This window comes from Eretmochelys imbricata, chromosome 1, assembly GCF_965152235.1.
Source record: "Eretmochelys imbricata isolate rEreImb1 chromosome 1, rEreImb1.hap1, whole genome shotgun sequence".
In the NCBI taxonomy this organism is placed as follows: domain Eukaryota; kingdom Metazoa; phylum Chordata; order Testudines; family Cheloniidae; genus Eretmochelys; species Eretmochelys imbricata.
This window is the reverse complement of record NC_135572.1, coordinates 309735345-309753718: the sequence shown is the minus strand read 5'-3', so window position 1 is coordinate 309753718 and position 18374 is coordinate 309735345. Positions and strand designations below refer to the sequence as shown.

General features: G+C 42.1%; 1 protein-coding gene across 5 annotated transcripts in view; it reads right to left on the bottom strand.

Moving 5' to 3' along the window:
- Positions 1-514: 514 nt before the first annotated feature.
- Positions 515-18374, bottom strand: part of ZNF277 (zinc finger protein 277) — a 93326-nt gene continuing 75466 nt past the window's right edge. For 2 of the 5 annotated variants that reach the window (XM_077834123.1, XM_077834104.1), the window contains 7 exons: positions 17368-17500; positions 8361-8426; positions 7667-7734; positions 4380-4476; positions 3813-3855; positions 3026-3200; positions 515-1140 (listed from right to left, as the gene is read on the bottom strand). In XM_077834123.1, coding sequence (XP_077690249.1) covers positions 957-1140; positions 3026-3200; positions 3813-3855; positions 4380-4476; positions 7667-7734; positions 8361-8426; positions 17368-17500 — 766 coding nt within the window. In that variant the 3' untranslated portion in view covers positions 515-956. Of the gene's footprint in view, positions 1141-3025; positions 3226-3812; positions 3856-4379; positions 4477-7666; positions 7735-8360; positions 8427-17367; positions 17501-18374 lie in introns of all 5 variants that reach the window. The other 3 variants (XM_077834136.1, XR_013347976.1, XM_077834114.1) reach the window with 3 other exon arrangements.

Here is an 18374-nt window from a genome sequence, read left to right as displayed (position 1 = left end):
AACCCTCAACTCTGGATTATAGAATCAAAGAGCAGTAAAAGAGGCTTTTGCAAAGCTACTGAACATACTATGTAACCAACTGTTCAATGCACATTATACCCACCGTGCCTCAGGTATCGACTATGTGTGAGTCTGTTACAGCTCTCAGCTACAGAACTTCAGGTCATGCTGAAGAGACTCATGCTTTTAATTCTTGAAATCCCTGATAACAACCAAGATGGTCGTCATTACAAATGCAAACCAAGGCCCTGATCTTGCAAGCACCTCCACATATGCAGATGCTTGTGCTCATGCAGAGCTCTACTGAAGGTGCTGGGACTCCAAGCAGACAAATGAGTTTGCAGTTTTCAGGATAGGAACCCAAGACTGTAAAGTAAAAGCCATGAGATGTACCAGCGACGCCGATTAGATCTTAGAAGTGAAAAATTATCTCTATCTATCTGAAGTTAAATATTGGCATTTGTTTTAAAGAATAGTTTTGTGATTAGGATTCAAATTGAAGTCAGTTTTTTTTCCATCTGACTTCTAGCAGCAATATATAATATAGCAAAGCTTCATTCCTTCTTCATATGGCGATCTGGGTTCTTTCATCTCTAGCACCAGATGCTCATCAGATGCCAGCCACCACGAATTGCTACACTGTAGATGTTCAGATAAAATAAAACAAAACTGTGTACATAAACAACAATATGCTACTGAGAATTAAATGGAGAAAAAACACAGCATGAATTCAAAAACAAAGTAGCATCAATCAAGAAAAAATATTATAAGTTTACATACAGTTTTTATTGCCTATTTTCTTTATTTGGTATTCCCATTCATTTACAATCAGTGTGTTTATAGCAATCATGGGCTAAATCACACAAGTATGTAAGTGAGATCAGATTTTTCCTTTTAGTCTTGCAGGTAGAATGCCTGAAGATTAGTAAACCTCTCTCTCAACGTTTAAGCTTTCCTTAATTGTTGTTCTCTTCACGCAGAAGTTGGTTTAAAACACTGCTTTGTCTCAGAGCCTCTAGGTCGGAAATATCTTCACTAATGATAGGGACATCTTCGCTTTGATCCTTGGCTGTCAGTTCATCTTCACTGTCTGACAGTGTACATAGGAGTGTATCATTTTCATAGGTAGGAAAATAATACCTGAAAGCGTAAGAATAAAATATTACTAGAGGGCCACACATTGCATTGAACATGTAGGCTGAGTGCTAGGAGTTAACTGTAAATATCCAACTTAAGTGCAAATGGAAGCCAGACTGGGAGGAGACTGGCTGTCCAGGTGGGGGAGGGGGAGAGGAGGAGGAGGAGGAAATGGCTGGGGGGAAGGCTTTAGTGGGGGACCAAGGGAAGACTGGCTGGAGTGGGGGTGGGAAGGGTCAGTCTGGAGGGGGGCAGTGAGGGATGTAGCTGGGTGCACAGCAATGAAGCGTGTAACCCTTTAGTAAGCTGCTGCCTGTGATGTGTAGACAGCAGCAGAGGGCTCCAGAGAGATTCCTCTGCCCATAGCACCAAATGGATACACTGTGAGCCTGACTTTAACGGAAATCAGGCTTTTCTGGATTTCAGTCAATAAGGTTCTGCCCACTGAGCACCCCCTGAAGTTTTGGAATTGATCAGATGCAGCATTCCAAAGTTATCATGCTCCATACAGACAAATGGAGAAATGCCATCAAGTGAAGCGTAGTATCACATTTCAATTGGGCAAGAAGTTTGACTCACTGGACCACAAATGGTCAGTCATAGTATATTATGCTGCATATACCAAACAGCCAGACACTTGTTCACAATTGCTGCAAGCTTTCTGCAGATCCCATGGGACAAATCCAATGCCTCATTATAGAGATTTCTGCAAGATTTGCAATCCCTACCTGAACGATTCTGCAGGGAAAGATTACTTTTTAGTTGTTTTCACTATATATTTTCTCATGCTCTGGTTTTAAAGGGTGGTTATACCCTTATCGCAGCATAGTTGGATTCTTGAGAGTAAAACCTCAATATTTTTTCTTCCCTGGACACTTTTTATTGAAAAAACAAAACAAAAAAAACCCCACTTTTTTTTTTTCCTCATTGCTCCATTGCCTGGCAGAAGGGACAGGCTGGGATTACTGTTGCAGCTGTCTGAGCAGGAGGAAAGCAAGCACGTGAGAAAACAGCATCCTAGTGGAAGCTAAGCTGTTGTGTTAACTGGACCCCTCCACAACCAGAGCCAGTATGATGAAGCATAGGAGATGGGAACTAAAAAGTTAGGTTGACCCAGCTACATCACCCCAGGGTTTGAAAAATCCACACCTCTGAGTAACATAGTTAAGCCGACCTAACTCCTGGTGTAGAGGGTGCTAAATTTACAGAAGAATTCTTCCATCAACCCAGTTACTGCCTGGGAGGTGGATTAACTATAGTGAAGGGAGAACCCCTCCCACTGCTGGAGTGAATATCTGCACTGAAGCGCTGCAGCTGTACCACTGTAGCATTTTAAGTGTAGATACAGCCATATAATTCTACTGTAAGAGTCCAGAACTTTACAGCTCCCAGCAGAGCCCCTGCAGCTGTTTCGGGCAATTAAGCTGTTTTTAAGCCAACTTCTAGCGGGCATGAATCTGCTGGCTTTCTGGGATGGGAGTTATAAAGCATGAAGTGGAACAGAGTATTTGAAAAGTCAGGTTGCTACTGTATCTTATAAGAGCCACATAAGGACTAGGGGAAGTAAGCGTTCAGCTGTCTGAAGCCAGTTCCTTCTTCCTGTTTTTTCACCTGTGTAGCATGTTGTCCCTGACTGTGGCAACATAGCGTTAAGGCATCTGGGACAGCAGTCTGTGCCAAAGCCCCGGGAGTTTCACACAGTGTGGGGACTTACAATTTTGGCTAGGCCTGAGGCAGCTGTGCTCATACCATCACTTGGGCCTGGAAGAGCTAGGTAGCTCTGGGTACCATAGTATTGCCAGAGAATGGACCTTTCAGACCATACTCATCTGGGGCAGAATCAAATAGGAACTTAAATGCTGGAGGAAAAACACAAGTTAGCACGTACTGTGGTTGATCCCATGTAGACCTGGTTGGCAGGAATGTAATGTGTTTGGTCACTTCCATGTGACTTATTAATTCAGTCTTAGACTGAAACATCTCCTTGCAGTTGTAACATCGACACTGATGGATTTCCCTTCTGATGAAGTTCACTAACTTCACTTGCTGATAAAACTTCAAACCTGGCAAATGGCAGAAAACAACAACCTAAGAGATACAAAATACAAAGAAGCACTTGTAATGCAAAGGAATTTGACTGAAGGCATACACAGGCAGAGTCCTATAACTCAGCAAACGTTTATCCCTGTATACTTTTTTGTAGCTGAAGCAGAATTGGTCAGTAATACAACTTAAAAATTAAGGACACTTTGTTTCCCTTCACCACATGGCAGAGAGCCCTATGGCTTTGGGCACAGGGTGCACTGTGCTTCCTGCCATGTAAAGTGGAAGGAATCCCAATAGCATTTTTGAAATAATGATTGAAGGGGTCTTGTGGCAGAGTCTTAGACCCTTCGACTGGGGATCTGCAGAAGGTTATTCCATGAAAGAACCCAAAATGTCAAAAGGCAATATCAAATACCCGGAGATAGCTATTTCATGGGAAGTATTAGCAGCAGTTCCAAAAAACAGAATAGACTTGGCTGTCCTTTGTCAGCTGGCAAGGCAGCGATTCCATAAAGGAAAACTTAAAATCTGAAAAAATTAAAGTGATGAAGTTGTTTTCCAGTAGTGTTATGCTGTGGTTTTCCCCACATTAATGACAGATGCTGACAATTACAGTATCTCTTACTCACCATGCTCTGCCTTTATTTTAAGAAGGTCAAATCCATGTGCTTCCTGGAAAAAAAACATAGCTTATTATTATTACCACTACTTCTAGTATTCCAAGTTGAAAGCAGCTCAATGTTTATATAGTCAGGCTAACACAGACAGATAGATTTGTGTTTGCCAGAAATTTTTGTATGTGGTTAGTTTAATTACCATTCTCTGTTTAACATCTAAGTTTCAATTTTGTAGCATGTTTAACTATAATAAATGCTAAGTCAGCAAATCATTGTAGTTAATAAAATTTTATCGCTGCCTCTATTATCTTACCATGTAAACTTGCCAGAGATAGTGATTCACATTCTCATTGTAAAACTTGGCTCCAATAAATTTTCCATAGAGCAGACACTGGAGATGCAATGACAGTATTCTGCACTAAAGAGGGCATTCTCCGATTGCATTTTGCATCATTCTGAGTGCAAGTTGTATATTCGTAGTGCAACAGAAGACCCTGATCTCAACAGCGCTGCCACAATCCTACTTTTCACTTCAAACTGATAAAAAAAAAATGTGATTTAAACATATTTGTACCTTACCTTCATGTGGAAACATAATTTTTCGGTAGTGTCTGCTTGCTTTTCACAAAACAGGCAAACTGCACAGACAGGATGCTCCTCCCAATCAGACCAGTCTCTATGATGATGAAGGAGACAAGGTGTTTGTTTAATTGAAAAGGGCCTGAAGAGACTTTTTGTGAAAGATAAGATGATGTGAAAGTGTGAGCCAAATTTTCCTCTCACTGAACTACAATAAGTGAAGAGTAAGTCATTTTCCTTCAGTCGAGTTACCATAGTTTGGATTTATTATTAATTCTATTATTATAGCGCCTAGAAACCCTAGTTATGGACCAAGATGCCAATATGCTACATTGGTAGAATTTAGTCCCTTGACTAAAAAATACAAAGCTAGAGGTTATCAAAGGTCAGATTTGGCTTTTAGTTACAGTATTGTAGATTCAGAGTAACTCTACTGACTTCAATATGGCTACTCTGAGCGCAAAATATAGCCAAACACGAATATACAATGTTGCTGGAATTTGGCTCTCAGAACCTGTTCAGGCCACTACTCTAGTGAACTTCCCTGAAGAGAAGTACTAGAGCTCCTTCTTGGGCTACTGGGGCTCTGAACTGCTCTACAATTAACTCCATTTACAGTTAGGACCCTGTGCAGTGAATAGCAGTGCAGGCAAATTCTGTAATGCTTAATCGAATAAGTAAATCGAATCTGGTAAGCTACAGCAAATTGCTTTTTAATTGAATATTTCCATAAAGTCTTTCACACCTTACTGTGCCTCTCTAATTTTTTCATATACTAACAAAAGACACAAATGACAGGCAGCTGGAGTTTTCTCAATTTTATGTACCTATCAAACATTATTATTCCATAGAACAGATTCTTGTTTCTGCTACATTTAGTGCAAGCGCACACACGTTTTATTTAAGCAATAAGTTACATCCAGATCTGTAGTGATACTCTGAAATAATAATACTTAGCACTTATACAGAGCTTTCACCTAAGGATTTCAGAGTACTTTACCTACGCTGATTCATCAAGCTTCACAACACCTATGTGGGGTAGAAAAGTATTATTATACCCATATTTTACATGTAGGTAAACTGAAGCTAAAAATCACAGGCAGAACCAGGAACAATCATCAGTAGTTTTGATGCCCAATCCTGTGCTTTAACCACTAGAAAATGCTTCCTACTTATTAATGATTTCCTTATTCACTTAAGTAGGGTTGAGCATTTGCCAAGCTCTAATAAGTGAAAAGCAATTCAGCCATTTCTGAGTATTAAGAAAGAGAGGGGAAAATATGCTTTATCCGAATTATAAATTTTTTTTTGATGACCCTCATTTGAAACAGTTTTGCAGTCAAAACAGCTTCACGTTGAAAGACTAAATGTGGCTTGGAAGTAGCCCTCCCTGAGAAGTGTCTTTGATGAAGTGTTCCTATTTTTAAGAAAGGTAAGAAATGCGATCCGGGTAACTACAGGCCTGTTAGTTTGACATCTGTAGTATGCAAGGTCTTGGAAAAAATTTTGAAGGAGAAAGTAGTTAAGGACATTGAGGTCAATGGTAATTGGGACAAAATACAACATGGCTTTACAAAAGGTAGATCATGTCAAACCAACCTGATCTCCTTCTATGAGAAGGTAACAGATTTTTTAGACAAAGGGAATGCAGTGGATCTAATTTACCTCAATTTCAGTAAGGCATTTGATACGGTTCCACATGGAGAATTATTAGCTAAATTGGAAAAGATGGGGATCAATATGAAAACTGAAAGGTGGAAAAGGAACTGGTTAAAGGGGAGACTACAGTGGGTCACACTGAAAGGGGAACTGTCAGGCTGGAAGGAGGTTACTAGTGGAATTCCTCCAGGATCGGTTTTGGGACCAATCTTATTTAATCTTTTTATTACTGACTTGGCACAAAAAGCGGGAATGTGCTAATAAAGTTTGCGGATGACACAAAGCTGGGAGGTATTGCCAATACAGAGAAGGACCGGGATATCATACAGAAAGATCTGGATGACCCTGTAAACTGGAGTAATAGTAATAGGATGAAATTTAATAGTGAAAAGTGAAAGGTCATGCATTTAGGGATTAATAACAAGAATTTCTATTATCATCTGGGGATGCATCACTTGAAAGTAACAGAGGAGTAGAAGGACCTTGGAGTATTGGTTGATGACAGGATGACTGTGAGCCGCCAATGTGATATGGCCATGAAAAAAGCTAATGCGGTCTTGGCATGCATCAGGTGAGGTATTTACAGTAGAGATAAGGAGATGTTTGTACCATTATACAAGGCACTGGTGAGATCTCATCTGGAATATTGTGTGCAGTTCTGGTCTCCCATGTTTAAGAAGGATGAATTCAAACTGGACCAGGTACAGAGAAGGGCAACTAGGATGATCCAAGGAATGGAAAATCTGTCTTATGAAAGGAGACTCAAAGAGCTTGTCTTGTTTAGCCTAACCAAAAGAAGGCTGAGGGGAGATATGATTGTTATCTATAAATATATCAAAGGGATAAATACCATGGAGGGAGAAGAATTATTTAAGCTAAGTACCAATGTGGACACAAGAACAAATGGATATAAACTGGCCATCAGGAAGTTTAGACTTGAAATTAGATGAAGGTTTCTAACCATCAGAGGACTGAAGTGCTGGAACAGCCTTCCAAGGGAAGCAGTGGGGGCAAAAGACATATCTGGCTTCAAGACTAAGCTTGATAAATTTATGGAGGAGATGATATGATGGGATAGCCTAATTTTGGCAACTAATTGATCTTCGACTACTAGTGGTAGATATGCCCAATGGCCTGTGATGGGATGTTAGATGAGGTGGGATCTGAATTACTGCAGAGAATTCTTTCCTGGGTGTCTGGCTGGTGAGTCTTGCCCACATGCTTAGGGTTCAACTGATTGCCATATTTGGGGTCGGGAAGGAATTTTTCTCCAGGGCAGATTGGCAGAGGCCCTGGGGGCTTTTCGCCTTCCTCTGCAGCGTAGGGCATGGGTCACTGTCTGGAGGATTCTCTGCACCTTGAAGTCTTTAAACCACGATTTGAGGACTTCAATAGCTCAGACATAAGTTAGGGGTTTGTTACAGGAGTGGGTGGATGAGATCCTGTGGCCTGCATTGTGTAGGAGGTCAGACTAGATGATCATAATGGTCCCTTCTGACCTTAAAGTCTATGAGTCTAAGCGTTCTGATGAAAACTAGCTTGATTTGACTATGTTATGAGTCTTTTCAAATTGCATACCAAGCAAAAACTCCCCATTAACTTGCATAAAATGGCTATATAACTCTTACTCTTCCAGGTTATCTAGCAATTCTCGGTCATCTTCCGATTGAACTTCCTCCCACGACTTTCCAAATTCCTGGAATTGAGAGATAAAGGAAAAAAATAACTTCCACACAGGTGCCACATGGTAAGAAACAAATGAATGAATGTAAAACTTCTTAAGTCACAGTCAACATCTTATTCTGGATTTTCTCTTATATGTTTGTGGATTTAAATTAAAGTAATTATTTTAAACATAATTTTATTCACCTTATTCATAATAACAAACAAGTGAGAGGTCCCCATTTAAAGGAAAGCCATGTTTGCCTAGAGATTCACATTTATGCACAATAAGTCAAAGCTGACTTTCAATGCATACATATGGTTTCCAATTCCACCAACTTACTGGAAGCCCTTTTGGATCTCTGAAGACAGGACTACATCACAACAGACAACCAGTATTAGAGCTGGTTGAAGATTTTAATTTTTTACCAAGTTTCCCCCACCCCCAATGCTGTGAATATTATGAAAAAAACCCCTCTATTTTCTGATCTGTTGCTTACACAGGAGCAAGTCAACATCATGACTATAAGTGAGATGTGCTCCAAAATACACTAACACAATGGTACTCAATCTTTAACAGTTGGAGGATCATTTCATCATCTGATGGAGTCACAATGCAATCATGGAAAAAGTGTCATAAAAACATAAGAACGGCCATACTGGGTCAGACCAAAGGTCCATCTTGCCTAGTATCCTGTCTTCCGACAGTGGCCAATGCCAGGAGCCCTAAGGGGGAATGAACAGAAGAGGTAATCATCAAGTGATCCGTCCCCTGTCTAGCACAATGGGGCTCCAGTTTCAGCTGGGACCACTAGGTGTGACTGTAATATAAACAATAATTATAGCGCCAGTCCTAGGCTGAAGACTACTGTTCTATATCCCAACAGTTATGCTTTAACTTTCTCTCTCTAGTGTTTCTTTCTCTGAAAGAGTCTTGCCGCCTTCAAAAATAAACCAGAACCAACAATTTAAGTAGTTTTTTTGTACTCATACTTTCTACACTTGTGGTATACACACATCATATTTAATTATCTTGGCCCCAACTTTTTGACACATCTCAGATACATATGGGAAACTTTTAAACAAGGAGCCTAAATATTTGAACATGCCCTGTTCCCTCTATTAAAATACTCAGTCACTCTAATAAAGATATTCATTATTAAGTATACCCTGGTAACAAATGCTATTATTGTCAATGTGGTTTTATTAAAAAAAAAAAAGAAAAAGAAAAGAAAAGAAAGATATCCACCATTTAACAGTTTAATGAGAATTTCCAAAGCTGTTACAATCTATCAGGTAAATGGAGCACACACAAACATCTCTGATAGCCCTTAACATGATGCCATTACCATTTACAGAATGAAGATTCAGTAATTAATTCAGAGATGTTACGCTCTAGTGTGTAAACTCTCCAAGTTACAGTGGAGACTCATTAATGTCACCATTTTTCTGAGATAATGTGCAGCTATTAACACCTCTCCCCACACGTTGTCACAGCTACACACCACCATTTCCTATGGAAACTGTGGCTGCCAACACCACAGCCTGTAATGACAGGATAGCAGCTCATGACTGCAAAATTAACAGATATTTTCACAATTTTTCTTCCCTGCTACCTTGAAGTCTATGGGCACAAGAGAGCATCTTCAAAAGAAAAGGAAAAAAAAAATCAAACTTTACCTTTTGGTTAAATGTGAACTGCAAAAAGGGGAAGGGGAAAATAATTGGGTACGACCTTTTGTTTCTTTGCAATGCTTACATAGAAAGCAAAGTACATAAGAGGGGCTTTTTTGTGTGTGTGGTTGGTTGACGGCTAGCTTTTTTACATAAAAAATTCAGGTCTGATCTTCCCTGGTGAGGGGTGAACTAGTGAAGCTACAATATCGTAAGAACCAAGAGACTGGCGGGGGGAAGGGACTTTTAGTTAGATTGTTAAAAATTCTTTTTTTGGCTTGTGTGCACATTTAAATTTTAGTGTCTAATGAGCATCTGGCACAAAGGGATGTCTTAAAAAAATTCAACATCCCTGCCTCTTCATCTGAGATGTGAGAACTCTATAAATATCTCCTGAGACCTCTCTAAATTTTTTTTTTTTTGCAAAACCAGGGGAAAAAAATAGACTTAACGTTTTTAATAGTTCAAAAAGTAGAAAATACATGTTTTAAAACAGCATTCAGGCCTTTTATTATACCATAAAGAACCACCACCCCCAAAACCAAAAAAAAACAAATAAAAACCCAAACAAAACAAAAACACAAGAACAGGTTTTGAAACTTTCTTTGCAGGTCACCTTTAAGGCTCTGTGTAAAATGAGTTCTGTAGACAAGAATGGCTGCATATTTTACTATTCTCTCTCCCCAAGATACAGCATGAATCCATAAAGATGGATTTTTCTGCCATTGCCTATCACTTTCAGATTTCGACAGATGTGGGACTGTGTGCCTAGCTGAGGGAGCATGCACCATCATGAGGAGAAGGGGCCGAAGCACTGGCTTGGAGGGCTTACAGAAGCTGTCAACTGGCATCCAGGGGTTCTGAAGCCACACACTAGTGGAACTCTGCATGGCAGGCACCTTCCCTAGATGCGCAGCTCCTAAGACGCATGGAAATGGAGCCTTTCAGTCCCTTCTTCATCTACATGCAAAGCTGTGTGTGCTCCCCTTCTCCCATACCAGATTTCCCCATTCTTCCCCCCACACCAGAGGTTGTGTGTGTCCCCTTCCCCCATTCAAGGGTCCCCTATCATCCCCCTCATGGCAGGGACTCTATGTGCACTCCTATTCCCTGACCCCTATACCGGGGTCCCCCAACTTCTCCCCACCTAGCCTTTTGTATACCCTCACATTCCTTCCTCCACCCATTCCATGGTTCTCCGTTCTCCCCCCATGGCAGGGGCTCTCCGTGAGCTCTCATTACCCTCTCTCTACCCATTTATTCCCATCCCAGGGGCTGTCTGACCCCCATACTCCCCATGTTAGAGGCCCTGTGTGGCCCCTTTTCTCCCTTTCCCCGTATCAGAGTCCCGCAACCTCCTGCCTGTCAGGGGTTTGTGTGTCCTCACCACCTCCTCCCCCATGCCATGGGCTGTGTGCATACCCACATACCCACGCCAGACCCACCATAATTCTCTCTGTTTGGGAAATAAGTCATTCAAGGTGTCAACATGTTAAAATTCTATTGGGAGAAGAGACAAGCGATGAGATAGGAGCGTTAGGAAGGAAGGGGTAAACGGATGCTATCAACCAGTTGCAGCTGGCAGAGGGTTCATCCTATTTTCCCCCTTTTGGTCTTCCGATTTCCCCACAAATCAATCAGGTCTGGCCACTGATGCCTAGAACATTCCCTGAAATTTTGGAATTGACTGGATGTGATGTTCAAGTTACCACATTACAGACAGAGAAATGCCATCAAGTTGAGCACAAGTCCTTCCCAAGCTCAGCCAGCAAGTAGCCAGAAAACAAAACATACAGGGTAACTATTATTTGCAGTTTGGCCGCAAGAAAAAAAGATCAGTTTACTCTTTAAAAAAATATATCAAAAATGACTTTAAGAAATAAAATTCCTGTGAGAGATGTGTATGCATTTCAGCAAATTTTTACAATTTGAAAATAAACCCATTCATTAGAGTGCCATTGCTTTACTCTATGTTAGAGCCCCTGTGAGGGACTAGGGTAAAGCCCTGCAGCAGGACTGGGATCCTGCGGGTCCCACAGGACCTGCTGCCATAATAGCAGGAGCGGGTGGGAGTGGTATTAAAAAATAGTCCCACGCAGGGCTCTACTCTATGGCCTATTGTCAGCCAATTTAAAATTAAATGTGTAACTGATTAGGGAAGTGCATGCCCAATATTTCCAGTCCTCCTGGCCACACTCCAATGGATACACAAGGGGAAGGATCTGCTAGACTGGCTGTGACCCAGCCCCTAAAGACAGTGCTCTCAACCCCCTTCAGGGTGGAGGAGGAAGCAGCAAGACTGCCTACCACCATTCTGTGGCCCTGAATTATGGGTTTTGGGCCAGGCCCTGTAAGAACAGACACCATCAGAGACTGTCAGGGTTCCCCCCCCCACCACTGGATCCAGACATTATTATGGAAAGGGCAGAGTGAGCAATGGGGACAGAAGCAAGGGGAAGTGGAGTGGAAAAAACTTCTGGGGAAAATCCTGTTTTTAAAAGGACTATACATGTATCTGTGATGTGATGTTTCCAGGTTGTTTGTCTTATCATGTGTTAGTCTTGTCTGTTTATATTGTAAGCTCTTCGGAGCAGGAGCCCTATCTAATGTGCTCATATAATGCCTACAGAGAGTCCCTGATCCTAAAGGGGGCCTTTGGGATTTTGAAACATGCCTAAATGACTCCGAAGCACGAGTCCTCTTGATTTTCAATGGGATTTGTGAGCCTGAGTCTTCTACCTTTTGAAAATCCCACCCTAATGCAACAAGAATATTAAATACATCATAAATAATCTTTTGATTGTTGCTTAGGTCTGAAATTACAAAGCTAACGAAGTTTCAAGAAAAGCATCTATCCTTACATAGCTAAAGATCACGTGTACTACTGTATAGTACTATGAAGCAGAACTCAACAAAATATGTGATTAATTATCATGGCAGCACAACAAAAGCCACTTTTAAGTGATGTCAGACAGCTAAGGAATCTTGGTAAATCAGAAGATGACTTATTGATACATGACCCTACATTTACATAAATTCCCTGCAATGTCAAGTAGGCTACTTAAGGCAGGGAAGGACCGATACACAGAAGAAATAAGCCATAAAATGCCACTTCTCAGTTCAGAAAGGAAATCCTCATAATTAATTACACTATAAATGCTAATGAAGCCAAAAGCATAATTCAGAAAAACAAAGGATATGTTCCTGCTCCAACTGAAGTCAACAGGAGTTTTGCCACTGACTTCAATAGGAGCAGGAATGGGGCTGAAGTTTGTGAAACAATTCAATAAAAGCTCTCAATACATGTGAACAAAAAGACCTATTTAAAACACCCCCACAAAAACAAAAAAAATCTCCAGCCCTGGCCTGACTATAACCATAAAGACCATTTAACACAGTGCTCTGTGAAGGTTCATATGTAAAGCAAAATTATAAAAAGAGCAGGGACACAGATAAAGTCTGCTTTAAAAAGGAATACTTTTAATTACAAAAACATATAAATAGGCTTCCATGTAAATAGGTTAAGATCCAGCTACCATTTCAAGAGGTTTATTGTGTGTATTTAAAAAGGGCTGGAGATTATAATGGTGCTTACTACTAAAGACCCATTTTTACAACACTAAGCTTCACAAACTGACATTTGGAAAGATATTTGCTGTTTCATTCTGAAAACTCTCTAGTTTAAAAAAAACCCACCCCAAAAACCAAAAGTCACATTTAATCAGAAGCCACAAATCTTTATATCAAGCAATGCTCCGTAATGAATGACTGACATGTAATAGCCACATTCTGCTAGCTATATTGAAAGCTGTGAATCTCCTGGACATTTCAAGTACAGCAAAGGGAAAGAACTTTCACAGGGGATGAGAAACCAGAAAAGCTTAATATGGCTTGCCTTAAACAGTTAAACATGCAAACAACGCAAAAAGTTGAGGAACAGCAATGTATGTCATGTCATTATGGAAAACAGGCCCTGGGCAGCTTCAGTTCTGGTGCTGAACCTGGATTCAACTCAAAAACAGCTTCATCACATTACCATTATCACCATGGTCCAAATGTGCACAGTAGGAACTAACATTATGTCTTTGTGAGTACAGGGTAATCCATTGAAACCCCATTGAACGTATTACAGTCTGCATTTCTCTTGAATTTCATTGCCTGCTCTGTGTAAAAATAGATAAAAAGGCACCAGAGAACACTAAGAGGGCAAGCACCCTTCAGAGTGTAGGAAACGTTCCAACACTTCAGACTGATGCTAAAGGAAACCTTTATACCATCCCACACTAGTCTGTCATTTATCATTATGTCAGTAAACAGATTTACAAATGTTTCACAGGGGTTTTTTTTTTTCTTTTTTTTTTAAACAGCATCTGTACTTTTTTGCATCCTTTCACCTAGAAAGCCGGGTGACCCGGGGTGCGTCTACACAATCCACAGCAGCGAGCCTCCCAGCCCGAGCTGACAGACTTAGGCTAGTGGGCCTTGCCCTAGCGCCCTAAGAGCAGCTGCGTAGATAGCCCTTTGAAGTTACAGCTCGGGCTGGCAGTGAGGCTCTGAAGCCCAGAGGGAGGGGTGGGTTTTGGAGTCCAAGGTCCAGCCTGAGTCGCAACTTCCAAGCACTGTCTACACAGCTATTTTTAGAGCACTAGCACAAGTAGTGCTATCCCAGATCTTTCAGCCTGGGGTAAGAGGCTTGCTGGGGCATCCTTGGACCCTTTGGGTTCAAGCTACAAGGGCTCAAGCGTCCAGGATTCTGAAGGCGAGAGATTTTGGAACCTTGTAATAAAACCGAAGGCAGTTTTTCTGTACACAATAATGGCGCAATGACAAGGTCAGATATTCGAGACCTTGAATCAAGTGCTGTGTAGGAGTCAAAAGATATTGACTTTGCATGTCACTGGGCCTGGGCTGATTATGACATCTTGCACTTCACACTAATGTACTTTTAAGGGGAAAGAAGGAAACCACGGTGTGGTTGATTTTTGTTTTTAAATATATATATATATTTATTAAATAAATATTAAATATATATAAAGAATGGTAGATATTTGGCAGCAGCTCAAAGATTTGAAAGGTTTAAGTATTGGGTAGGGGTAGGCTAGTGGGTAGAGTGTAGTCAAAGATAAATGCTAAATAAAAAAACATGATGTTAAAGTTTGGTATAGAGGTTTTCTTGGCATGGGTATGGGATGGCTGCATTTACCAATGAGAGGCAGAGTCAGGGCAGAGTTATGGTCATTCAAAACAAGTGTCAATAAAACCTTGTTAACACACCATCACAAATATTGTCATGTTACTGAAAAGCTACTTAAAATATTTGAGATTTTAGCGTTTTTACAGGACTACTTTTAGTATCCCTCACTCTTAAAGGACTTGCTTCTTAGGCAATGTCTTCAATGCAGCATTAGCCTGGGTGATCGGCACCAGGGTAAGCCTAGCTTGGGTATGAGCAGGCAAACCAAACTACTGTGTCCTCATTAGTGCTGTATTTACCCACATGTGTTGCTAAGACTTCTGGAGACACATCCATGGTTCTTTGTGCAGCAGAAAACTGTGACACTCCATGAGTCTTTCCCAGAAAATTGTGGGAGAACTCACCTATCCTTCTGGGCACATGGGGGAACTATGGGAAGGCACTGGAGGACTATTAGTACTCCAATTATTTACCTGGCATCTTCACTGCAAAGTGGCACCCATGCTCAAACCCATATCTCCAGCTGGCCCAGCTAAAAAAATCACCAAACTCAGATTAGAAGTTTTTGTGTGTGGATGGGAAGAAGGTAGGGAGAACACCCAAGTAAGAACCCCAGCTAACTGCAGTAAAAACATACTCTTATATTTACAGGACTGTGAGTAAGCCATGAAACCTCTAAAATTACCTAACGTAGTGCCTTTAAAAAAACCACAATATCATATTTAGGTCTGATACCTCAGGATCTTGCAGAGCTGGCAGCAAACACTGGGCCTGTTGGGAGCCTGGGAACCCCTTCTTTTCAACTAATATAAAGCTCTCGTTTCTCTAGCCCTGCAGATCAGACTTTACTGTAGAGGTGGGGAACCTTTTTTCCGACCAGGGGCCACTGACTCACAGAAAAAGTCAGTCGTGGGCCACACACAGCCCCACACAGCCCCCCCAGCTGTGGGGGGGAATGGAAGAGGACACGCTGTCTCGGGGCTTCCCCTAGGCTCCAGGGTGGGGCCAGAAATGAGGAGTTCGGGATCTGGGAGGGGGCTCCAGGCTGGGGCAAGAGGTTGGCGGGCAGGAGGGGGTGAGGGCTCCGGCTGGGGGTGCAGGATCTGGGGTAGGGCTGGGGATGAGGGGCTTTGGGTGCAGGAGGGGGCTCTGGGCTGGGGCCAAGGGTTTGGAGTGCGGAAGCGGGTTCAGGGCTGGGGCAGTGGGTTAGGGTGCAGGAGGAGGTTTGATGTCTGGGGTCCAGAAGGGAGTTTGGATGCAGGAGGAGCCTCAGGGTTGGGGCAGGGGGGGTTAGGATGCAGGATCTGGAAGGGAGTTAGGGTGTGGGAAGGGGTTCCAACCTGGGGCAGCGAGTTTGGGGTGTGGGCTCCGGCCAGGTGGTGCTTACCTTGAGGTGGCTCCTGGTCGGAGGCCCAGAGGGACTAAGGCAGGCTCCCTGCCTCCATGCTGCTCCCAGAAGCAGACGCCATGTCCGGCCCCTAGGCGGCCGGGCCAGGGGGCTCTGCGCGGTGTGCACTGCCCACACCTGCAACTCCCATAAACTGTGGTTCCTGGCCAATGGGAGCTGCGGAGCCAGCACTGGGGGCGGGCAGGGGCAGCACGCGGAGCTTCCCTGATCACCCCTGCTCCTAGGGGCCGCAGGGACTTGCCAGTCGCTTCTGGGACTGGCAACCCCAGCTTCCCTCCACAGCGGGGCGAGCTGGCACTCATGGCTCCAGCCCCAGGGGGCAGGGGTGGCTCGGGGCTTTCAGTTTGCGGCGTGGACAGTTGCTGTGGACCGGATTAAATGAAGCAGCGGGCCGCATCTGGCCTGCAGGCCATAGGTTCCCCACCTCTGCTTAGAGCAGTGCTATTTTTACATCTAGAAGAGGCATCACTGCACCTGGACTGAATCTTCCCTGTCCTAGTCCTCAGGCCTCTGTGGTCTTTAGCAGTGGAAGGGGACAAGGGAATGAATTTCACAGTGGGGAGGAGAAGGAAATAAATCAAATTGCCAGAGAATTAGGAACAATGATGGCTGTCTGATTACTAGCATAAAGTCTGGGGAAAGAGGGGGAAAGGAGGAGGATTAAGGGGCAGAGAGTAGGTGAGGTAGTCTAAAAGATGCATGAAAAAAATAGTTTATCACATGAATATCAACACAAGTGTAACATTGATATAAAACACTTTATCCACAACTGAAATGCAGCAACTTCTGGGGTAGAACGTGGCAGATTTTGGAACAGCTACTCTACACAAAAGTTAAGGATGGAGCGAAAAACTGCTATTTATACACAGAAGGAGATTTAGACCAAATGTAAATACCTAGGTGGAATTTGTTAATACCTATCACAGACTACACATCACCTTGGGAAAAAAATCCAGCCTTATTTTCTATTCCACTTGAAAGCCACTGATTAGCTTCCTTGCATATACTGTGTAGTCTAAAGAATATTTTCAGCTTAAACCGACTAGAAAACAGACTCCAATCCAACAACATTCTAGTTCGCTCTCCCTTTATTTCATTACTGTATTTAATTTTCCCTCCTGCTTATTAAAGCTGAGATTGAATGCTAATGACTTTAATCATAAAGTGTCTTCAAACTGAGTATTCCTGAGTGTCTTAGAATTCTAAAACATTTATTATTCTGTCATTCAATAATTATCCAAAATATCATTTGATAATTAAGCATATTTCTTAAGTGTCCTTCACTTGAATTTTGACCTTTATGCTAACTGCTTGTTCAGAATTATTCAGTCTTAACAAGATATTTTCTGCAGCTCCACAGTCAATTTACTAATTATATAAAAACCTCTTACCAAGTAATTAATGATATAAAATCTGTCATATTCTGTATTTTTGGCATTGATTCTGCGATGCTGCTTTTTTCTCATGTGATCTTTAAGTGTATTTTTGTCTCTGAAGGTTTTCTCACAGTATAAACACTGCAAACTAAGATAAAAAGGTAAACAGATTAAAAGACAATTTAACATAGACTGAGGTTCTCAAACTTCATTGCACCGCAACCCCCTTTTGACAACAAAAATTACTACATGATCCCACAAGGGGGGACCAAAGTCTGAGCCTGCCCAAGCTCCATCACCCCAGGTTGGGGCGGGGCGGGGGAGGGGGAGAAGGGAGGGAGAGGATGCCAAAGCCCAAGGGCTTCAGCCCCAGGTTGGGAGCCTATAAACTGAGCCCTGCCACCGAAGGCTGCAGCATTCAGGCTTTGCCCTGGGCGGTAGGGCTCAGGCTCAGGCTTCATCCCCGCAGAGGCTGGGCTCGGGCTTCAGTTTCGGCCCTGGGTCCCAGCAAGTCTAACGCCAGCCTGGCGACCCCATTAAAACGGGGTCACAACCCACAGTTTGAGAACCGCTGACATAGAATATTGCAAAAGTATGTAGTGAGAGCCTGAATGGTAGCCATACAGTGGAAAGATTTTGCGTTAAAACAAAACAATTTAATAATATTTAATTAAACTGAAGAGATATATGGTAAGATTAATCCTAAGAATGTGAGAGCAAGCTAAATGAAAGAGATATTCAAGAATTTATCTTGAGGTATCTTAAAGTGGTGCAGGACAGACTCAGACCATGGCATAGTCAACCAAACACACCCAGATGACAAGTTAAGAAACTATTAAAATACATACAAAAAAATAAAAGGATGTTATTTATTTATTTTTATTTATCAAAAATTTCCTCTTTGTGAAAAAAATAAGTTAATTTTTTGGGAAAAGGCCAGGCCTGATTGAAGAACCACTTTATCATTGTGGAATATGCAGTCTGTTCCTCAATAGATAATACCCCAAGCTCTGACACCCTTC